Consider the following 20,719-nt stretch of genomic DNA (forward strand, 5'->3'; position numbering starts at 1 on the left):
TCGTGAATCTGGTGAAACATGTCCAAGTTAATATTCATATTGAAGCTTGTTTCCAACACGCGTTAAAATATCACATAGTTCAGACTTTTTTTTTTTCTCCCCTCATTTTCTGTTTACATCTCGCAAATCTGACTTTTTTGTCTCTGACAGAATTTGTCTGGACTCTGAGTAAATAAAGTCAGAGTTGTGTGATTAAAAAGCTTGCAATTGTTCATATATATATATATATATTAGGGGTGCTCCGATCACGATCGGCCGATCGTTATGCGCATCTCGTCAGTAAAGCCAGTTTTCTAAACAGCGGTTAATTCCTTCAGGTGCGTGATTTCACATAGAGTAGCTGTTACTACACAGAGCCGTTGTTAATAGAGAAGATGCGCAAATCACGTTCATTTTCAGCGTTTATTTGCGCATCTTCTCAGTTAACAATGGCTCTGTGTAGTAACAGCTGCTCTATGTGAAATCACGCACCTGAAGGAATTAACCGCTGTTTAGAAAACTGGCTTTACTGAAGAGATGCGCATAACGATCGGCCGATTGTGATCGGAGCACCCCTAATATATATATATATATATATATATATATATATATATATATATATATATATATATATATATATATATATATATATATATATATATATATATATATATTAGGGGTGTAACGGTTCACAAAATTCACGGTTCGGTTCGATACGATACACTGATGTCACGGTTCGGTTCGGTTCAGTTCGATACGTTTTAGATACAGCAAAATGTAAAAACATCTCAACTTTTCAGAATGCTGCAAGCGCACCGCGGGTCATGTGACAAGAACCAACCAATCAGCTTCATCCTTTCCCGTAACAACGTTGAAAACTCAGCCAAGATGAAGGAACAGCTGTTCACAGTTGTATATGGATTGCAATTTTGAAATAAATTTAGTAGCAGAGCTACTGCAAGCGATTTTTAGAGCTTGCAAATCCATTTATCCTTCGCTGAAATTTCCGCGTCTCATGGAGAGAGCACGTCATTGTTGCTTAGCAAAGACAGACGCCTCATGAGCGCTTCTGCCCGAGCGCTTTGGAAAGGAGGAGAAAGACGTGCTTAGCGTTTTCCACGCGTTTTTAGGCGCGATATGTGAACGCCCCCTAAGGCGCTCGCTCACTCAGTACGCGCTGAAGGCTCGTTGCAAAATGTCTAATGCATTTAACAGACCAGAAATATAAGATCCTAAAATAACCAACAGGTCTCGTGTTTGGGTGCACTTTGGATTCCCTGTAAGCTATAATACCGGTGTCTAAATGCTGCAGGGATAGTTTGTTGCGTGCTTGTTTCTCATTTTTTTCGTCTTTTCCCAGATACTGACACAATAAGGTGATGTCAGCGTAAATGAGTTGACATGTTTCAAGTATTCCCGCTGGTGTTTTTTTTTTTTTTTTTTGTATTCCCGCTGGTGTACCCTGTCGTGTTGCAGATGCGACATACCGTTGTTTTTTTATCCACCACTCTCTTGCCATCACCATTATAGCTTAAAGGGAATCCAAAGTGCACCCAAACACCAGACCTGTTGGTTATTGGAGGATCTTCTCATTTCTAGTCTGTTAAACGCATTGGCCATTTTGCAACGAGCCTTCAGCGCGTACTGAGTGAGCGAGCGCCTGCTGAGTAGCCTAACATAAACATATAAGATGGTGTTTTTTTCTTCTTCGGGAGTGTCAGGGGCGTTGCCTGTTACGTCGTTTGGGTTATTGGGCTACCTTGTTGAACGCATATCATTATATTTCTCTTTTTTTTTTTTATATAATGAATTAGTCCAACGAACCGTTCGGTATACATAATGCGTACCGCGTACCGAACCGAAAGCGTCGTACCGAACGGTTCAATACGAATACGCGTATCGTTACACCCCTAATATATATATATATATATATATATATATATATATATATATATATATATAATGTATGTATGTATGTATGTATGTATGTATGTATGCATGTATATATATATATATATATATATATATATATATATATATATATATATATATATATATATATATATATATATATATATATACACACACACACACACACAATGCCACAATGGCAAAAAAGGTTCACAGTTTTTGTTTATGAAATATGACCTGGAAATATACTTGACATGTTTTGTTAGATTCACTCTTAGTTTGCCTGATAGTAAAACTACTAAATCTTGGGAATCTTTCGTTGCTTGTGTGTGTGTGTCATTCACGGTCCTCTTCTGGATCTTCTTCTCTGGGTATGAACAGCTGTGGCTGCGGGGCCAGGTCTGGGGCCCATCCCCATGTCTCAGTTCGGCACCATATCTCGGCAGATCTCCCGACACGGCTCCAGCACTTCCTCCGTCTCCATGGTGTCTGCCACGGGCACATACCGCCGAGCGCCCTCCGTCTCGTCCCAGTTCTCCCTGCAGCAGCCGCACATTAACGGGGGAACAAACGCAAGTAAGAGACGGAGAACGACACACGGATATACAGACACGTACAAACCCACAGCCAATTAAATCACATCTGGAGATCCATCGTGACAGTTTCATTTCTTTAAATTCAGCCCTAGCTTGGTGAAAGCCATATCGAAGCATCATAATTCCCGGGTATTTTTAGGCACATCCTGTCTGTGATGAAGGGAACAGCCTGTCTCTTCACACAGGTGTGCGGCCGTACACACTAACCTCATTAAGACCACAGAAGCAGTGAGAGAACCGGCCCGGTGGCCACCTGCTTATGAACGGAGATTTATTTATCGCATTAAAGCTGAGGTTTTAAATCTCACTGTCTGTGAACGAGCATCATATCTTCATCAGAGAGAATTACTGTTAGTTAAGGCTTGAAATAAACATGGAAATTAATAAATCTTTAATGGGAATGTCTATAATTAGTATCTAGCTGAATTGAAAATATTATGCTTAGCTACAATATTTTACAAGCCATGGTTATTATAGTTAACTAGGGAGATAAAAAAGTTACTTGATATAAAATAAATGTTTACTTAAATTAAATAAAATATGAAAAAAACTAAAAACCTTTCTCTTTTTTTCAAAAAGTTTCCAAGCCAACGTTTGTTATTATTATTAAGTGTACCTGGGTATACGAAATAACTAAAATTACAGCTGGAACAAAAATATATATAAAAAAAGATTAACATTAAACCAGAAAATATATAAAAAAAGATATGCAGGCACATCCCATCTGTGATGAAGGGAACAGCCCGTTTCTTCCCACAGGTGTGCGGCCGTACACACTAACCTCATTACGACCACAGAAGCAGTGAAAGCACCATTTGTTATTATTATTATTGAGTGTACAGTACCTGGGTATACTAAAATAACTAAAACTACAGCTGAAACAAAACAAAAAAATAATAATAAAATCCTAAAACTTTACCTAAGATTAACACTAAACCAGACAATATAATAAATTGTGTAATTAATATATATATATATATATATATATATATATATATATATATATATATATATATACACACACACACATATATAATATGTATATAAACTATAATAGTATCTCAATGATACTAAAAGAGTCACTAGAAATGACTTGTTGTGATATAATAGTTTCTCTATAAAATGATTAACATCCTTTTCCAGTCCATTACAAACTGAGTGTCATGTAACTTTACCAGTCTGTCTTATCTATCTACATTCCTGTATATAAGTTTAAAATTCCTGATGTTTTTTGCTTTTCTCTATCTCTCTCTCTCTCTCTCTCTTCCTGCTTTTCTCTTTCCTCTGTGTCGGTGCGTTGTGCTTGTGTTCAGTGTCTATGGCCCCCCCTCCTCCCCCCATGGCTCAGCTTACCCCACAGATCCCGCTCACAGGTTTTGTGGCCAGAGTACAGGAAAACAGTAAGTCTGATGGCCACCGTTCCCCAGCGTTTCTCCCGCCAGCATGTGGATGTGTTAGAGGTTTACTGCATGCTGCCCTCGTCTTCAGCTCTATCTGTCTGTGCTGTCTGTCTGTCTGTGTCTGTTCTGTCTGTCTGTCTGTCGGTATGTGCTATATGTATGTCTGTCTGTCTGTGTCTGTGTTGTCTGTCTGTGTCTGTTCTGTCTGTGCCGTCTGTCTGTCTGTCTGTGCTATATGTATGTCTGTGTCTGTCTGTCTGTGTCTGTTCTGTCTGTCTGTCTGTATGTGCTATATGTATGTCTGTGTCTGTTCTGTCTGTCTGTCTGTATGTGCTATATGTATGTCTGTGTCTGTCTGTTCTGTCTGTCTGTGTCTGTTCTGTCTGTGCCGTCTTTCTGTTCTGTCTGTATGTGTTGTCTGTCTGTCTGTGCTATATGTATGTTTGTGTTGTCTCTCTGTTCTGTCTGTCTGTCTGTCTGTTCTGTCTGTGCCATCTGTCTGTGCTGTATGTCTGTCTGTCTGTCTGTGTTTTTCGTCTGAGCTGTCTGTCTGTCTGTGCTGTCTGTCTATGCTGTCCATCAGTCTTTGCTGTCTGTCTGTGCTGTCTGTCTATGCTGTCCGTCAGTCTGTTCTGTCTGTGCTGTCTGTCTGTCTGTGCTGTCCGTCAGTCTGTTCTGTCTGTTCTGGCTGTGCTGTCTGTCTGTCTGTGCTGTCGTAGACATTGTTCATTCTGAACAATTCAAACAGTGCGCTACAATAAAGCCTTTCCTCACGCCTAAAGCCTGCAAAGAAGTGTGTCAAACATTTACATAAGTGTGTATTGCTTTATGTAACCTAAAAGAGGCTTAATAGACTGTTTGGAGAAAGAATTCTTGAAAGGCCCTCTTTGTTTTTTGTCAGAATGTTCTCCATTCTGGATTACATTGGGATTTAATCTCGGACGTAATCAGTGCCAATAAAGACTTCCCCTGTGTGATATTAGACGCTCTTTCTTCATTCACTGGACTACATTTGTGTTCAGCTTTGTGTTTGATATATACCCAGCAAGCTTCGGGTAGGGTTAAACAACACTGATGCATCATGGGAAGAATTGAAAGCTGTTAACTGACCCAGTGTTAAAACGGCATTGGTTAAAACAGTTATGCATTTAATACAAGAACGCTTTAACAGCTTGTCAAGTTGCAAAGGAAATGCTCTGTGAGTGCACTTTATCTCAGAAAGTTGTCTTAATAATAAAAGCACAAAGTGGTTTTTGCTGCCCTCTCGTGATGTATTCTGGTATTGTGATGAGTTGTTGTTAAAACCTCTGACTGAACTTTATCTGATCAGCTTGTTATTCTTAGACTGGAAGGGATAGTTTGATCCAGTACAGTTCATTTTGGCTTTATGTGCTCCCAAATATTAATATTTTAAAATATAATTTTACATTTATATTTTGTGAGGAAAGGTTAAGCATCAATAATAATAATAATTGTTATTGTTATTATTATTATTATTATTATTATCACTATCATTATTAATTAAAAATGAATTATACATATACAAGCTGTGTAATTTAATAATTATTCATAATTATTATTTTATGATTTTTCATCATGTAATCAGGCTAACACAAATTAATTAAATATTATATAGAAAATAATATCAGAAAAAAATATTTTTTTAACCTACTGTTAACGTTGTATAAACCATAATAATAAAAAAGTCAGTATTATTTTAGTAGTATTAATGTACTCTTATAATATTTTATCTTTTATAATTTAGGCTTATGTTTGTTGTTGTTTTGTAATGTGCTTTCTTAGTTTCTTTTTAAAGACTTATTGATGATTTTTTTTTTTTTTTTTATGTATTTATTTATAACTAAACTAGTTTTTACTAGATTTTAACTAGTGGACAAGGAAACATTTCTAATTCATTTAAGTATTAAATTCATTTTTTTCATCTATTTCATTTTCAGCGTCAATAAATCAAACAATTTCCCATCAGAATTTAGTACGCAATATAAAATGGAAATATGAAAGTTTAGAAAGTTGAAGTTGATATGACGTTTCAAGTATTGTCAAAAAAGGTTTAGATAAAGTCAGGTTATCATTTGCTCCCTCTTCTAGTTTGAGTGTGTACTGTGTATTATGTGCGTTACTATCTCCCTAGAGATCCATAGCTGCATGTTGTCAGATTGGCTGTTGTTCGTGCTTGTCTACTAACCGGTCTGCATGAGCATGTGTTCACGGTGAGCTGCTGGATGGCATGCCCAGCACGGAGCGTGTGCTTTCATTGGCTCTGAAGCTGACTCTGTTGTTTGCTGGATGTCAGTTGCAGATAGCCCGACTCCTCCCCCTCCTCCTCCTCCTGATGACATGCCCATGTTTGACGAGGCTCCGCCTCCTCCGCCTCCTCCAGCAGTCGAGTATGAAGATGAAGAGGCAGCTGTAGTGCAGTACAGTGACCCGTATGCAGACGGAGACCCTCAGTGGGCCCCCAAGTCCTACATCGAGAAAGGTGAGGGGTTTTAAACATCAATGCTGAATACTACGTAATTTATTTCTTTACTGAAATTTGATTTCATTTTCATTTTTTACTGACAAGTAATTTATATCATATTTCTATTATGTTTTTATTATGTATTATTAATGTTGTTGCTATATTTTACATGGTTTATATATTGATTTTATTTATTAACCTTTATTCTCAAATTACATTTATTTGCACACATTTGTATACATGTATAATTAATGTTATTATTAACATGTAACTTGTTTTTATCATTTGTTACTCTTATATTTGTATTTTATTACCTTTAACAAACATGTGTACATAACATTTTATATATTAGCTTTAACTATTTATATTTTAGTTTTATTGATGTTATCTTTAATAAAATTTTTATTAACATTTGTATATTTGACATTTATTAATTTGTAACTTTATATTTTTAAAGATATTAGATTGTATTATGTATTATAAACAATTATTTAAATAATAATAATAATAATATAATAACATTTAATTTATTAACATTTATTTAGAAACATTTGTTTAATTAAATAATTACCATATTGTTTATATTATATAAAATGTATCTTCTTTTTTAAAGTTAAATTAAATTTAAATTTATGCTTTTGGAAGACGCTTTTATCCAAAGCGACTTACAGTGTGTTCAGGCTATCAATTTTTACATATCATGTGTTCTAGGTGAATACATTAACATTTAATTATAAAAATCAATGCATATTTATTAAATAATGATCATATAATTTATATAATATAATTTTTTTTTTTTTTATTATTATGCCATTTTATTTAAAAGCATGTAACTATTGTTATATTGATATTTTTATTGATACATGTAGCATTCATAATAACTTCATTAAATACTGTAGAAGTTACATTACGTTAATGACTTAATTTAAATGTTACTACTACTAAAATATATAAATTATAAAAAATGTAAATTATTTTTAATGATTTATATATGTTAGTAGTATTACTAACATATAAGTTAGTTATTAACATAATCTAACTTCCTAATCCGTATTTAATGAAATGATTATGAATATGTACATCAATAATAATATCAATGAAAACATAATAGTGACATGCTTAGGAAATAAAATGGCTCAATAATAAAAGCAATAAAGCTCTTTATTGAACATGTGTGTCTTTTATCCTGTTGTTGCTTAAGAACACCTTTAATATGGTGCAGAGTCTGAAGAGGCTTATTATTTAATAACCGATATTTCCTGACATTATGTTTATCTTTGCAGTGGTTGCCATCTACGACTACACCAAGGACAAAGATGATGAACTGAGCTTCATGGAAGGAGCCATCATCTACATCATCAAGAAGAATGACGACGGCTGGTTCGAGGGCGTCTGCAGCGGCGTCACTGGACTGTTTCCCGGGAACTACGTGGAGTCCATCATGCACTACACCGACTGAAGAGAACGGCCCTCACAATCACACTCAGTGTAATCGTGCTCGAAACACGGATCAGTGCTTGTTCCTCACAAACAGAGAATCTTTGTGGTGATGGGTGGACGTGGGCAGACGGGACGACCGACTGTTCGGAGGAAGCCAGTGTACATAAAAAGTAGATGACCGTCTCTGCTTTGATGACATTTCCAACTAAAAGTCTACCATTTATTTGATTTCCTTTACCTCTTCTCTCCATTTACATTTGTTTGCACATTTTGGATTAAAAAAAAGATCACTCATCTTCTGAATTAATTCATTTTAGTTTTCTCTTAAAACACGTCATTGCCCAAAGTGGATCAAAATCTTAACGTAAAGCATGCATACCAAATTGAAATATGTATTGTAACCTAAACGTTAAATTCCATTCTGCTTTCATCTTTGTTTTTACAGTACACATTTTTATATAGGCATTTGTAGACTACTTATTTGTATGCTCTAATGTTTTAATGATATTGATTGATATAATAATTTTTTTAGGTAACAAAAATGCAAAGCACATTTTTTTTTTTTTCTAAAGTCTCAAAATTCTCTCCTTCCATTTTAATATATTTTTAGTTAATGACACAATGATTATTTGCTACAATGAACAAACATGAATTCTGTGTAGATGGCTTTCATATTTAGTCTGTAAAGTGTCTAAAGGTCTCTAATCAATACCAATCACAATTCTTACATGCTGGACTCTTTTTTTATTTTTTTGATTACCAATACTGTGGTTGGTGCAGTGAACAATGAACTGAGGAGCATCACCGGCGCAGTCTTGAGATCTGAACTAGTTACTCAACTCGGGTCTGGCATTAATTCAGCTTTTTTAAACCTTTCATCGATTTCCATTCTTTGAGCTGTTTTCGGAGTCATACTGTCTGCTGACTGATGTCATGAATCTACATCTGACCGTTGTCAGTCATGTCAGGTGTTCAGAGCTGATGCCTCGAGAGGTTTGAAGTGTTCCAACTGAATTCCATCTGCGCTGAAGCTCGACTCGGCTCAGAACTTCTATTTATAATGTCAACTGAGATTTAATTGTACAGTCTTTTATAATAAATCATTCTATGTAAAATGCACCTGTTCATTTGCATTTTTGGCCATGTGTTACCACGATGGGAAAGAGAAGAGAAGAGTCAAACAGAAGGTTTAAAAAAACAATACCTTTTTTTTTTAAATTTGAGTAAACAGCCAGTTTAAGGTTGAGGTTTAAGGCTTTGGTTGTTCTTAAGCACTTGATACAGAAGTACATCACCAAGGACGTAGTGTGGACGGATGTTTCAGTGGTCATCTGTCACGGATCCGCAGACCTCCATCTGTGCTACACCTGGGATCACAATGATTTGACCCAGTTTCTGCTTCTGTACCAGTAGAGCAGCTCACACAGAGGTTAACGGAGGTCGTGTACATGTGATCCTCTGATCTCTGGAGCTCCGTCAGCTGGATGAGCGCGTCTCGCTCTGTCGACGGCAGTAGTGCTGGGTGAGGTGGTTCGTCTGCTCCACACCGTCACGCTGTGTGACAAAACCAAGATGTTCACAGCCACTTACAGATGATTCTTCAACTATACTAATGGGATGAATCACAAGAAACAGATCGAAAACTAGTCCAGGTCATATTCCTAAAGGAGGACTATGAGTAACACTTCCATATCAAATGAAGGAATATGTTCTATTAATAAAACCAGTCTTAAGTCGCGTGGGTTTATTTGTAGCCATAGCCAACAATACATTGTATGGGTCAACATTATAGAGATTTCTTTTATGCCAAATTTTTTTGGATATTGAGTAAAGATCATGCTCCATGAAGTTATTTAGTAAATGACTATGCAGATTAAATAAATTTCTTATTAAATACACATTTTGAATTTTTTTTTTTTTTTTTTTTTTTTTTTTTATAACGTTTTTCTGTCTTTTTGTACATTTTCTTTATTTTTTTCAAAAGCTTTCCTTTTTCAATATTTCACCACACAAACAAAAAAGATTTACTGGTGAAATGGAATCTGGGCATGTCTTCATGAGATTCACTCTGATACAACATAGGACTGCAAAATGATTCATCATTCAAAATAAAAGTTTATGTTAACATACAGTACTATATCTGTGTGGACTGTTTATATTTATTACGTACGTACAGGTGCTGGTCATATAATTAGAATATCATCAAAAAGTTGATTTCACCAATTCCAATAGCACTTATAGATCATATTTTCCACTGTCTTCATCTGTAAGTCGCTTTGGATAAAAGTGTCTGCTAAATGAATAAATGTAAATGTAAATGTAATTCCATTCAAAAAGTGCAACTTGTATATTATATTCATTCATTACACACAGACTGATATATTTCAAAATTGTATTTCTTTTAATTTTGATGATTATAACTGACAACTAAGGAAAATCCCAAATAGGAATTAGTGAAATAAATCAACTTTTTGATGATATTCTAATTATATGACCAGCACCTGTATAAACACACATACATGTATATATTAAGGAAAAATGTTATATATATATATATATATATATATATATATATATATATAGAGTATTGTTAAAAATAATAGCAGTACAATGTGACTAACCAGAATAATCAAGGTTTTTAGTATATTTTTTATTGCTACGTGGCAAACAAGTTACCAGTAGGTTCAGTAGATTGTCAGAAAACAAACAAGACCCAGCATTCATGATATGCACGCTCTTAAGGCTGTGCAATTGGGCAATTAGTTGAAAGGGGTGTGTTCAAAAAAATAGCAGTGTCTACCTTTGACTGTACAAACTCAAAACTATTTTGTACAAACATTTTTTTTTTCTGGGATTTAGCAATCCTGTGAATCACTAAACTATTATTTAGTTGTATGACCACAGTTTTTTAAAACTGCTTGACATCTGTGTGGCATGGAGTCAACCAACTTGTGGCACCTCTCAGCTGTTATTCCACTCCATGATTCTTTAACAACATTCCACAATTCATTCACATTTCTTGGTTTTGCTTCAGAAACAGCATTTTTGATATCACCCCACAAGTTCTCAATTGGATTAAGGTCTGGAGATTGGGCTGGCCACTCCATAACATTAATTTTGTTGGTTTGGAACCAAGACTTTGCCCGTTTACTAGTGTGTTTTGGGTCATTGTCTTGTTGAAACAACCATTTCAAGGGCATTTCCTCTTCAGCATAGGGCAACATGACCTCTTCAAGTATTTTAACATATGCAAACTGATCCATGATCCCTGCTATGCGATAAATAGGCCCAACACCATAGTAGGAGAAACATGCCCATATCATGATGCTTGCACCTCCATGCTTCACTGTCTTCACTGTGTACTGTGGCTTGAATTCAGAGTTTGGGGGTCGTCTCACAAACTGCCTGTGGCCCTTGGACCCAAAAAGAACAATTTTACTCTCATCAGTCCACAAAATGTTCCTCCATTTCTCTTTAGGCCAGTTGATGTGTTCTTTGGCAAATTGTAACCTCTTCTGCACATGCCTTTTTTTTAACAGAGGGACTTTGCGGGGGATTCTTGAAAATAGATTAGCTTCACACAGACGTCTTCTAACTGTCACAGTACTTACAGGTAACTCCAGACTGTCTTTGATCATCCTGGAGGTGATCATTGGCTGAACCTTTGCCATTCTGGTTATTCTTCTATCCATTTTGATGGTTGTCTTCCGTTGTCTTCCGTTTTCTTCCACGTCTCTCTGGTTTTGCTCTCCATTTTAAGGCATTGGAGATCATTTTAGCTGAACAGCCTATCATTTTTTGCACCTCTTTATAGGTTTTCCCCTCTCTAATCAACTTTTTAATCAAAGTACGCTGTTCTTCTGAACAATGTCTTGAACGACCCATTTTCCTCAGCTTTCAAATGCATGTTCAACAAGTGTTGGCTTCATCCTTAAATAGGGGCCACCTGATTCACACCTGTTTCTTCACAAAATTGATGACCTCAGTGATTGAATGCCACACTGCTATTTTTTTGAACACACCCCTTTCAACTAATTCAACTAATTGCCCAATTGCACAGCCTTAAGAGCGTGCATATCATGAATGCTGGGTCTTATTTGTTTTCTGAGAATCTACTGAACCTACTGGTAACTTGTTTGCCACGTAGCAATAAAAAAATATACGAAAAACCTTGATTATTCTGGTTAGTCACATTGTACTGCTATTATTTTGAACAATACTGTATATCTGAAAGCTGAATAAATAGTATTCCATTGATGTACGGTTTGTTAGGATAGGATCATATTTGGCTGAGATACAACTTTTTGAAAATCTGTAATCTGAGGGTGCAAAAAATATCTAAATATTGAGAAATCATCTTTAAAGTTGTCCAAATTAAGTTCTTAGAAATGTGTATTACTGATCAAAAAAGTTTTGATATATCTACCGTAGAAAACTTACAGAATATCTTCATGGAACATGATCTTTACTTAACATCCTAATGATTTTTAGCATAAAAGAAAAATCGATAATTTGGACTCATACAATGTATTTTTGCCTATTGCTGAAAATAAATCATTGTGGTCCAGGGTCACAAATATAAACGTTCCACTTTATAAAACCCGTATCAAATCACCTCGCACAAGGTCTTCTATGACTGTGACAGCACAGACACTACTGTAGTGTTTCCAATACGAGCTAATGCCATGGACGCCGCTGACAGAAGGAAATCTCCAGCCAGGATAGCCTAACAGTTCCAGATAAAAAAAATAATAATAATATCATTGCTTATTTTTCAATCATTAACAACAATTGGGATAGAATTGAAAGGAACACGGTGTGTCAGTATAGTCTTTAAATGGAAATGTATTATATTAGCAATGTTTCAAGTTTAAAAATACAACTTGCAACATTACTTTAATTCATTTTACAAAAAAAAAAAGAAAAAAAAAGAATATGTTTTAAATGCTTCTGCTCCAAACTACTAGAATATAGAAGTAACTTTAACTGAATATGTATATACAGTATACACTATTGTTTAAAAGTTTGGGAACACTTAGAAATGTCATTGTTTTCCATGGAAATACGCATGAAATTAGTCTGAATAGGAAATATAGCAAAAGAACAGGACACGCTGACACTGTCCCGAGTTAGAAATCACGATTTTGATGGAGATGATGAATGTGATCCTGGCAGACCTTTCTAAGTAATCTGATGAGATTGAACCCCATGCTTCCTGGAGCATCTCCCACAAGATGGATTGGCTTCCTCTGGACCCTGCGGTCAAGCTGCTCAACGGTGTTCAGATCCGGAGACTGTGCTGGCCTCCACTACACTCAGACCTCCGGCCTCAATCATCTGTTGTCTATAGGGTATGGCGTGGCGTGGCAAAATCTTGTGATAGCGATCCTTTTTCTCGAGGTCACTTCCAATCTGTACAAATCTCCTATTTCACCACGCTGCCTCCTCCATGCTTGACTGAAGGTATAAGCACTCTTCTAGTATCTTTTCATTTGTTCTGCGTCTTCTGTTTGATCTGAAGACCTCAAACTTGGACTCATCTGTCCACAACACCTTCTTCCAGTCTTCCAGTGTCCAGTTTCTGTGCTCTTTTGCCCATCTCAGTCTTTTGTTTTTATTGGCCAGTCTGAGATACAGCTTTTTCTTGGCAATTCACTGTTGATGCTTACACTGGTGATTTATGGGTACTATTTAGTACATGCTGCATGTTGAGGATCTGTGAGGCGTCTGTCTTAAACTACACACAGTTGTGCATCGGGGATACCCACTCCGTTTTCTGTCCTTGTTAGAGTCGGTTTGTGCTGAGCTCTGAAGGCGGTATAACTAGTTAATTTACATTTTTTAAGTGTCCTCACAATTTCTCTCATTGAGTAGCCTTCCTTTCTAAGGACAGCAATGGACTGATGGGTCTGGTCTTTCTTTCTGGCCATATTGAGCCTGTAAACAAACAAACAGCTGCTGATGTTCAGATACTAAACTAACCTAAAGACTCCCACGCTCCATTAGTACAAGAGTTCTCAGCTGTGCTTCAAAACTGCAAAAGGGTTTCTCCAATCAATTATCCTTATAAAATGATTAACTTGAATTAGCAACCATAACAGGAGTCTGATGCAGAGGACTGACAATTGCTAATAATAGGCCTGTGTGCAAAAAAGTAGATCATTCTTTAAAAATCATCTGAATAATTGTAATTTTGTGAAATTGATAAAATCGTATTGTATAAAAGTTTTGTTTTTTTTCGTACCTGTACCTTTTGCTTAATTACATGTGTATATATATATATATATGTATTGAGGGGAAAAAATACTGTGGAAAATAATTTTGTTACAGATGCTCACTTAACAAAGTTGAATGGCATAACTTCAGGAATTTAATACTTTCTGCTTTGACTTAAGTCCTTCATTTTTTGAAAGGGCAAATTAAAATGTTAAGACCCGGAAAAAAACCCAAATCTATTTCCTGATTAGATGGGTTACTCACTTTTCTCTCTCCCCAGACTTTATAAACAGTGTTTTTGCCACGTCTCGTGTCTGAATCATCAAGAACATCGTCATGCACCAGGCTGGCAGTGTGGATCATCTCAGAGATCATAGCGATGGAGCGCTGCGCGCCGGCAGCAGGACCCTGAGGACATCAGATCTGCTTTATTAACACTGACTGATGCTTCACATCATGAATACACACACATCTGAAGGGCTTTCTCACCCATCTTTATTACTGTGGACGTTACAAGCTCGAGCCATCAGGATTACAATCATTGGTCGAAAGGCTTTCTCTTTACCTCGAAGTAATAATAACACAGTGCTTTCAGGTGCTGAAACAGGAAGTTAAAAGGTCAGTTGCAGTACTTTTCTTTATAAAAGGCATTAAATGCTATAAAACTTTGCATTGGGTAAGTGCTCTGGATGTACCTTTTTTATGTCATCATATAAATTTTGCAAGTCTTTTTGTGCTAGTGAGAAAGGATCTTTCAGCTTTGCATCATTGTATGTGCTGTAACAGACTCCTGTTGTGTACAGACATCTCTTCCTGTGCCTGAAACACAAACAGTGAAGTACTTAATAAACACATTAAACATTTGTGTAGTCTTTTAAGGTGTCCTTGTTACACGTTACATGTACTTACTATAATAATTACACTTAATTATATATAATTACATGCAAGTAACCCGAAACCAAACCCTAACCTTGTATGTACATGTAATTAATTAATATTATGTAGTACTTAAATGCATAATTATCACACTGTAACAGGGATGAGATGAAGAGAAACCAAAATTTGTTTTTAAAAAGTTTTTCCTTATTTATTAAAACAATAAAAGTATGAATGTACTCACCAGAGATCAGGGCTGGTTGACACACTTGACACTCGGGTGTGTTTATTATTTTTGAAAATCAGTTTCAAAATCTGTATCTTTCTTAAAAATATATTTCTTTTTTTTTTATAGAAAGTATAGTTGTCACACCCTCAGCTCGTTCCCTCAGCCCCAGTCACCATTGCCAGTCACCATCCACTCAATCTCCCATGCACCGCCCACGTGAACCATCACCTGAATACTAATTACCTGCACCTGCACCGGCAATCACCACACCTTGTAAATACTCACCTCACTCACTCACTCACCGGCTGGAATCAAGATTGCATGGACATTCTTTGTGGATCTTCTGCCTGCTCCTTGTGGACCATAATTGTGACTCTGTGGAGATTCAGACACAGCGATTAAGGGAAGTGACTCTTTGTTGTACTGGCTTAGCTCTGTACTTGAACTCACCAGTTGATCAATGCTTGAAGATTCACCGTCTGTGACCACACTTACCTGCTCTGTTATAGTGCTATGCTAATAAAGCTTCACGAAAATACTTACACGTCTTCTCCTCTCCTTGTGTGGATGTGACAGGATTCCAGCCCCAAAAACAGAACTTCATATCTCCCATGGATGTTAACGCTGCAGCTCAGGGAGCTGCTCCGGACCCGTTCACCGAAATGGTGACTGCCCTCCGCCAAGTACTACAGTCAGTTTCACCACCCACCGAAACCGGTGCTTCCGCCACCAACAGCACGGCCCTTGCACGTCCCACGTGCTATACGGGTGAACCGAGTGGCTGCAGTGGGTTTATTCTGCAGTGCTCACTGTTCGTCAACGCAAATACCTGTAAATTCCCCAATGAGGCCACCAAAGTCGCCTTTGTGATCTCTCTTCTCACCGGACGAGCGCTACAATGGGCAGAGGCTCTTTGGAGCTCCAAAAGTCCAGTTCTATCCTCATTCGACGCCTTCGTCACTCACCTACAGGAAGTGTTCGGGGTGGCTCTAACTCCTCTCTCAACCCATGATGAACTCTTAAATCTCCAGCAGGGAGCCGCTGAAATACACGACTACACTCTCCGTTTCCGAACATTAGCCGCCACCAGTGGTTGGAACCAAACTGCCCTACTAGCTGCGTACCGTAAAGGTTTAAAACCCCAGATCAGAAAGCAAATGGTCATTTACGACGATAATGTCAGTCTAGAGACATTCATTAGAAAGACAATAAATGTTGCTCAGCACCTCTCGGCTTGTGCCTCCCCGGCTTCATATGCCATCTCTCCATCGGCCAGAACGCCCTCGCCCCAACGAGACCAGGAGGAACCCATGATCACCGACTCCTACCGCCTAGATGCCTCTGAACGGAGGCGCCGCATCCAGGAGCGGCTGTGTTTATACTGTGGCGAGGCCACTCACCTGATCCACGCCTGCCCAGTCCGTCCGCCTCGCCCAATGGTGAGTACAGTCTCAATTACCCCATCAGTATCTCACATACCTCATATCAAAGCCCAGATAACAATTAACTCACGTAATCTTTCCATCCATGTCCTGGTGGATTCCGGAGCCGCCAGCAACTTCATCTCATCTCACTTCGTAACCAAGCACCGTATTCCCATCATCCAGAATGAGACCACTTACCGTATCACTACCATCCAGGGATCACCATTAGGCGGTGGCAAAATAACTAGAAGGACACACGAGCTACAACTCGTTCTGCCCCACGGACACCGGGAACAACTGGCCCTCCTCGTACTTCCTCGCGCTACCGTTGACGTCGTCCTGGGTAGGCCGTGGCTGGCCCAACATAATCCACAAATCAACTGGAGCACAGGGGAAATCCAGGCATGGGACCCGGAATGCCAGAGTCACATTCACCGTTCACCAGTCCAGAGTTCACAGTCTGCGCCACCGCACCTTCAATTGCACTCCACCTCCATAGGAAGACCTGCCCTTTACTCCTCCTACTCCGATGTGTTCAGCAAGGAACAAGCCACCCGATTACCGCCTCATCGGCCCTGGGACTGTTGTATCGACCTGCTGCCAGGTGCCAAGCTACCGCATGGGAAAATATATCCACTCTCCCGTCCTGAGCAGGTGGCGATGGAGGAATACATCCAGGAGGCTCTCGATCAGGGGTTCATCAGACCATCCACATCTCCAGCTGCATCCAGTTTTTTCTTCGTCCCCAAAAAGGATGGCGGACTTCGACCATGCATCGACTATCGGGTGCTAAATGACGCCACCGTCAAGTTCGCCTACCCGTTACCACTCGTTCCGGCGGCTCTGGAGGAACTGCGCGAAGCCAAGGTGTTCACCAAACTCGACCTCCGCAGTGCCTACAACCTGATCCGTATCCGAGAGGGAGACGAGTGGAAGACTGCCTTCATCACCCCTGCCGGGCACTACGAATATCAGGTTATGCCCTATGGGCTTGCTAACAGTCCATCCATCTTCCAGAGTTTCATGAACGAAATATTCCGTGATTATCTCCACCAATTCGTCATTGTCTACATAGACGATATCCTGATCTACTCCCGGAACATAGAAGAACACCAAACCCATGTCTGCCACGTTTTACAACGACTCCGAGACCATCACCTCTACCTAAAAGCTGAGAAGTGCGAGTTTCACTGCACTACTGTCTCCTTCCTCGGATACGTGATCTCTGCGGAGGGAGTTCAGATGGAGTCTGCCAAGGTGGATGCTGTGGCCAACTGGGCGGAGCCCACAACGGTGAAAGAACTTCAGCGTTTCCTTGGCTTTGCCAATTTCTACCGACGCTTTATCAAGAACTACAGCCTGCACTCGGCTCCTCTAACATCCCTCCTAAAAGGAGGTCAGCGCCAGCTGCGCTGGACACCCCAAGCTCGAGAGGCCTTCAGCCATCTTAAACACCTCTTCACCTCAGCACCCATTCTTCGACATCCTGACCCGTCCAAGCCTTTCGTCGTAGAGGTTGATGCGGCCAATCACGGCATTGGAGCCATGTTATCCCAATGGTCTGGTGAACCGTGCTCACTCCATCCGTGTGCGTACTTCTCTAGGAAACTCTCTCCTGCCGAATGCAATTATGGTATCGGAGACCGTGAGTTGTTGGCCATTAAACTCGCCCTTGAGGAGTGGCGGCACTGGCTAGAGGGAGCCCAGTTTCCTTTCACTGTTGTCACCGACCACAAAAATCTCCAATATCTGCAGAACGCCAAAAGACTCAATGCTCGTCAGGCTCGTTGGTCACTCTTCTTTGCTCGCTTTAATTTTCAGATCACGTATCAGCCCGGTCACAAGAACACTAAAGCAGATGCCCTGTCCCGTATGTACTCACCAGAACCAGACACCAACGAGCCTGATTCGATTCTGCCACCCTCCGTTTTCCTCGCGCCCATCCTCTGGCAGATCGACGAGGAAATTCGAGCCGCCACCCTCGAGGAGCCTGCACCTCCGGAGGTTCCCACGGGTCTTATGTACGTGCCCACAAGCCAGCGACTTCCTCTACTGGAAAGTGCGCACACGTCACCTGGCTCAGGACACCCTGGCAGCAGGCGAACCCTCTCGCTCATCCAGCAGAAGTACTGGTGGCCAAACATGGTTCGTGACGTTACCCGGTACATCCTCGGATGCTCGGTCTGCGCCGTTACCACCACACCTCGTCAACTTCCCGTGGGTAAATTACAACCACTGCCCATTCCTCGCCGACCCTGGACCCATCTAGGGGTGGATTTCGCCACTGACCTTCCCCCCTCACGGGGGTACACTACCATTCTGGTTGTTGTAGATCGTTTTTCTAAATCCTGCAAACTAATCCCTTTAAAAGGTCTTCCCACAGCGTTCGAGACCGCCGAAGCCCTCTTCACCAACGTGTTCCGGAATTATGGCACTCCAGAGGACATTGTATCGGACAGAGGTCCTCAGTTTATTTCCAGGGTCTGGCAAGCGTTTTTCCAACTCCTCGGGACATCCATCAGTTTATCTTCTGGATATCATCCTCAGACCAACGGCCAGACCGAGCGGAAGATTCAAGAAATCTCACGGTACCTCCGTACTTACTGCTCCCAACACCAGGATACCTGGAGCCAGTATCTGCCGTGGGCTGAGTATGCCCAAAACTCCCTTCGCCAAACCACTACAGGCTTAACCCCTTTTCAATGTGTTTTAGGCTATCAACCACCGCTGTTTCCCTGGTCAGGAGAAGTCTCTGAGGTGCCCGCGGTACATCACTGGTTCCAGGAGAGCGAGAGGGTGTGGGACTCAGCTCACATCCATCTCCAACGGGCAGTTCGGAGGCATACAGAGACCGCTAACCACCGCAGATCGCCTAATCCCGTCTATCTACCTGGAGACAAGGTTTGGCTCTCCACTCTGGATATCCGCCTCCGACTGCCCTGCAAAAAGCTGAGTCCCCGCTACATAGGGCCGTTCACCATCCATTCCCAGATAAATCCCGTCACCTACCGCCTGGACCTACCACCACGCTACCGGATTTCACCCACGTTTCACGTCTCACTGTTAAAACGTCACACTGATCCAGTTTCTCCTTCCTCCACAGAACCGGAACCGCCTCCCCCTCCAAACCAACCCGAGATCCTCGGAGACAACATCTACCAGGTCCAAGAGATCCTCGACTCCCGGCGGCGGAACGGCCACCTGGAGTACCTCATAGATTGGGAGGGGTTCGGTCCCGAAGAGAGGTCGTGGGTACCACGCAATGACATCCTGGATCCGGCTCTCCTCGAAGAGTTCCACCGACAACACCCGGACCGCCCGGCTCCCAGAGGTCGTGGTCGTCCCCGTCGCCGCTCTAGGGTGCCTGGAGTCACCCGTGGGGGGGGGGGGGGGGGGGGGGTAGTGTCACACCCTCAGCTCGTTCCCTCAGCCCCAGTCACCATTGCCAGTCACCATCCACTCAATCTCCCATGCACCGCCCACGTGAACCGTCACCTGAATACTAATTACCTGCACCTGCACCGGCAATCACCACACCTTGTAAATACTCACCTCACTCACTCACTCACCGGCTGGAATCAAGATTGCATGGACATTCTTTGTGGATCTTCTGCCTGCTCCTTGTGGACCATAATTGTGACTCTGTGGAGATTCAGACACAGCGATTAAGGGAAGTGACTCTTTGTTGTACTGGCTTAGCTCTGTACTTGAACTCACCAGTTGATCAGTGCTTGAAGATTCACCGTCTGTGACCACACTTACCTGCTCTGTTATAGTGCTATGCTAATAAAGCTTCACGAAAATACTTACCCGTCTTCTCCTCTCCTTGTGTGGATGTGACAATAGTTATATAATACTCACATCATTCTAATGTTGATTTGCTGTTTGAAAAACAGTTGTGCTTAATATTTGTGGATACTGTGATCTATTTTATGTACGATTATTTGATAAATAGTTGCTTGCAATAGAAACATCTGTAATATTTTATATTTTGTAACAATCTTTTGTAATATTTGAAGTGTCTCTTCTTTCCCTTTTGATCAGTTGACTGCAACCAAGCTGAGGGAATTTTTATTTTAGTTCAGTTAGACTTTATTTTAAGGTATACATGTTACAGCCAGTGTAATAATTACACATGTAAGTACCGAGTAACATTAATTAACTAC

The 20,719-nt window shown here is 40.0% G+C and overlaps 1 protein-coding gene across 10 annotated transcripts in view; it reads left to right on the top strand.

The window, feature by feature from the left end:
* abi1a (abl-interactor 1a) overlaps positions 1-8,927 on the top strand; it is a 53,133-nt gene extending 44,206 nt beyond the window's left edge. For 4 of the 10 annotated variants that reach the window (XM_052595847.1, XM_052595849.1, XM_052595848.1 and 1 more), the window contains 4 exons: positions 2,272-2,466; positions 3,800-3,886; positions 6,201-6,386; positions 7,652-8,927. In XM_052595847.1, the coding sequence (XP_052451807.1) occupies positions 2,272-2,466; positions 3,800-3,886; positions 6,201-6,386; positions 7,652-7,827 (644 nt within the window). In that variant the 3' untranslated portion in view covers positions 7,828-8,927. The remainder of the gene's footprint in view (positions 1-2,271; positions 2,467-3,799; positions 3,887-6,200; positions 6,387-7,651) is intronic. The other 6 variants (XM_052595850.1, XM_052595853.1, XM_052595854.1 and 3 more) reach the window with 2 other exon arrangements.
* Positions 8,928-20,719: the final 11,792 nt, after the last annotated feature.

The sequence above is a fragment of the Carassius gibelio genome, chromosome B24 (assembly GCF_023724105.1).
Source record: "Carassius gibelio isolate Cgi1373 ecotype wild population from Czech Republic chromosome B24, carGib1.2-hapl.c, whole genome shotgun sequence".
NCBI lineage: Eukaryota > Metazoa > Chordata > Actinopteri > Cypriniformes > Cyprinidae > Carassius > Carassius gibelio.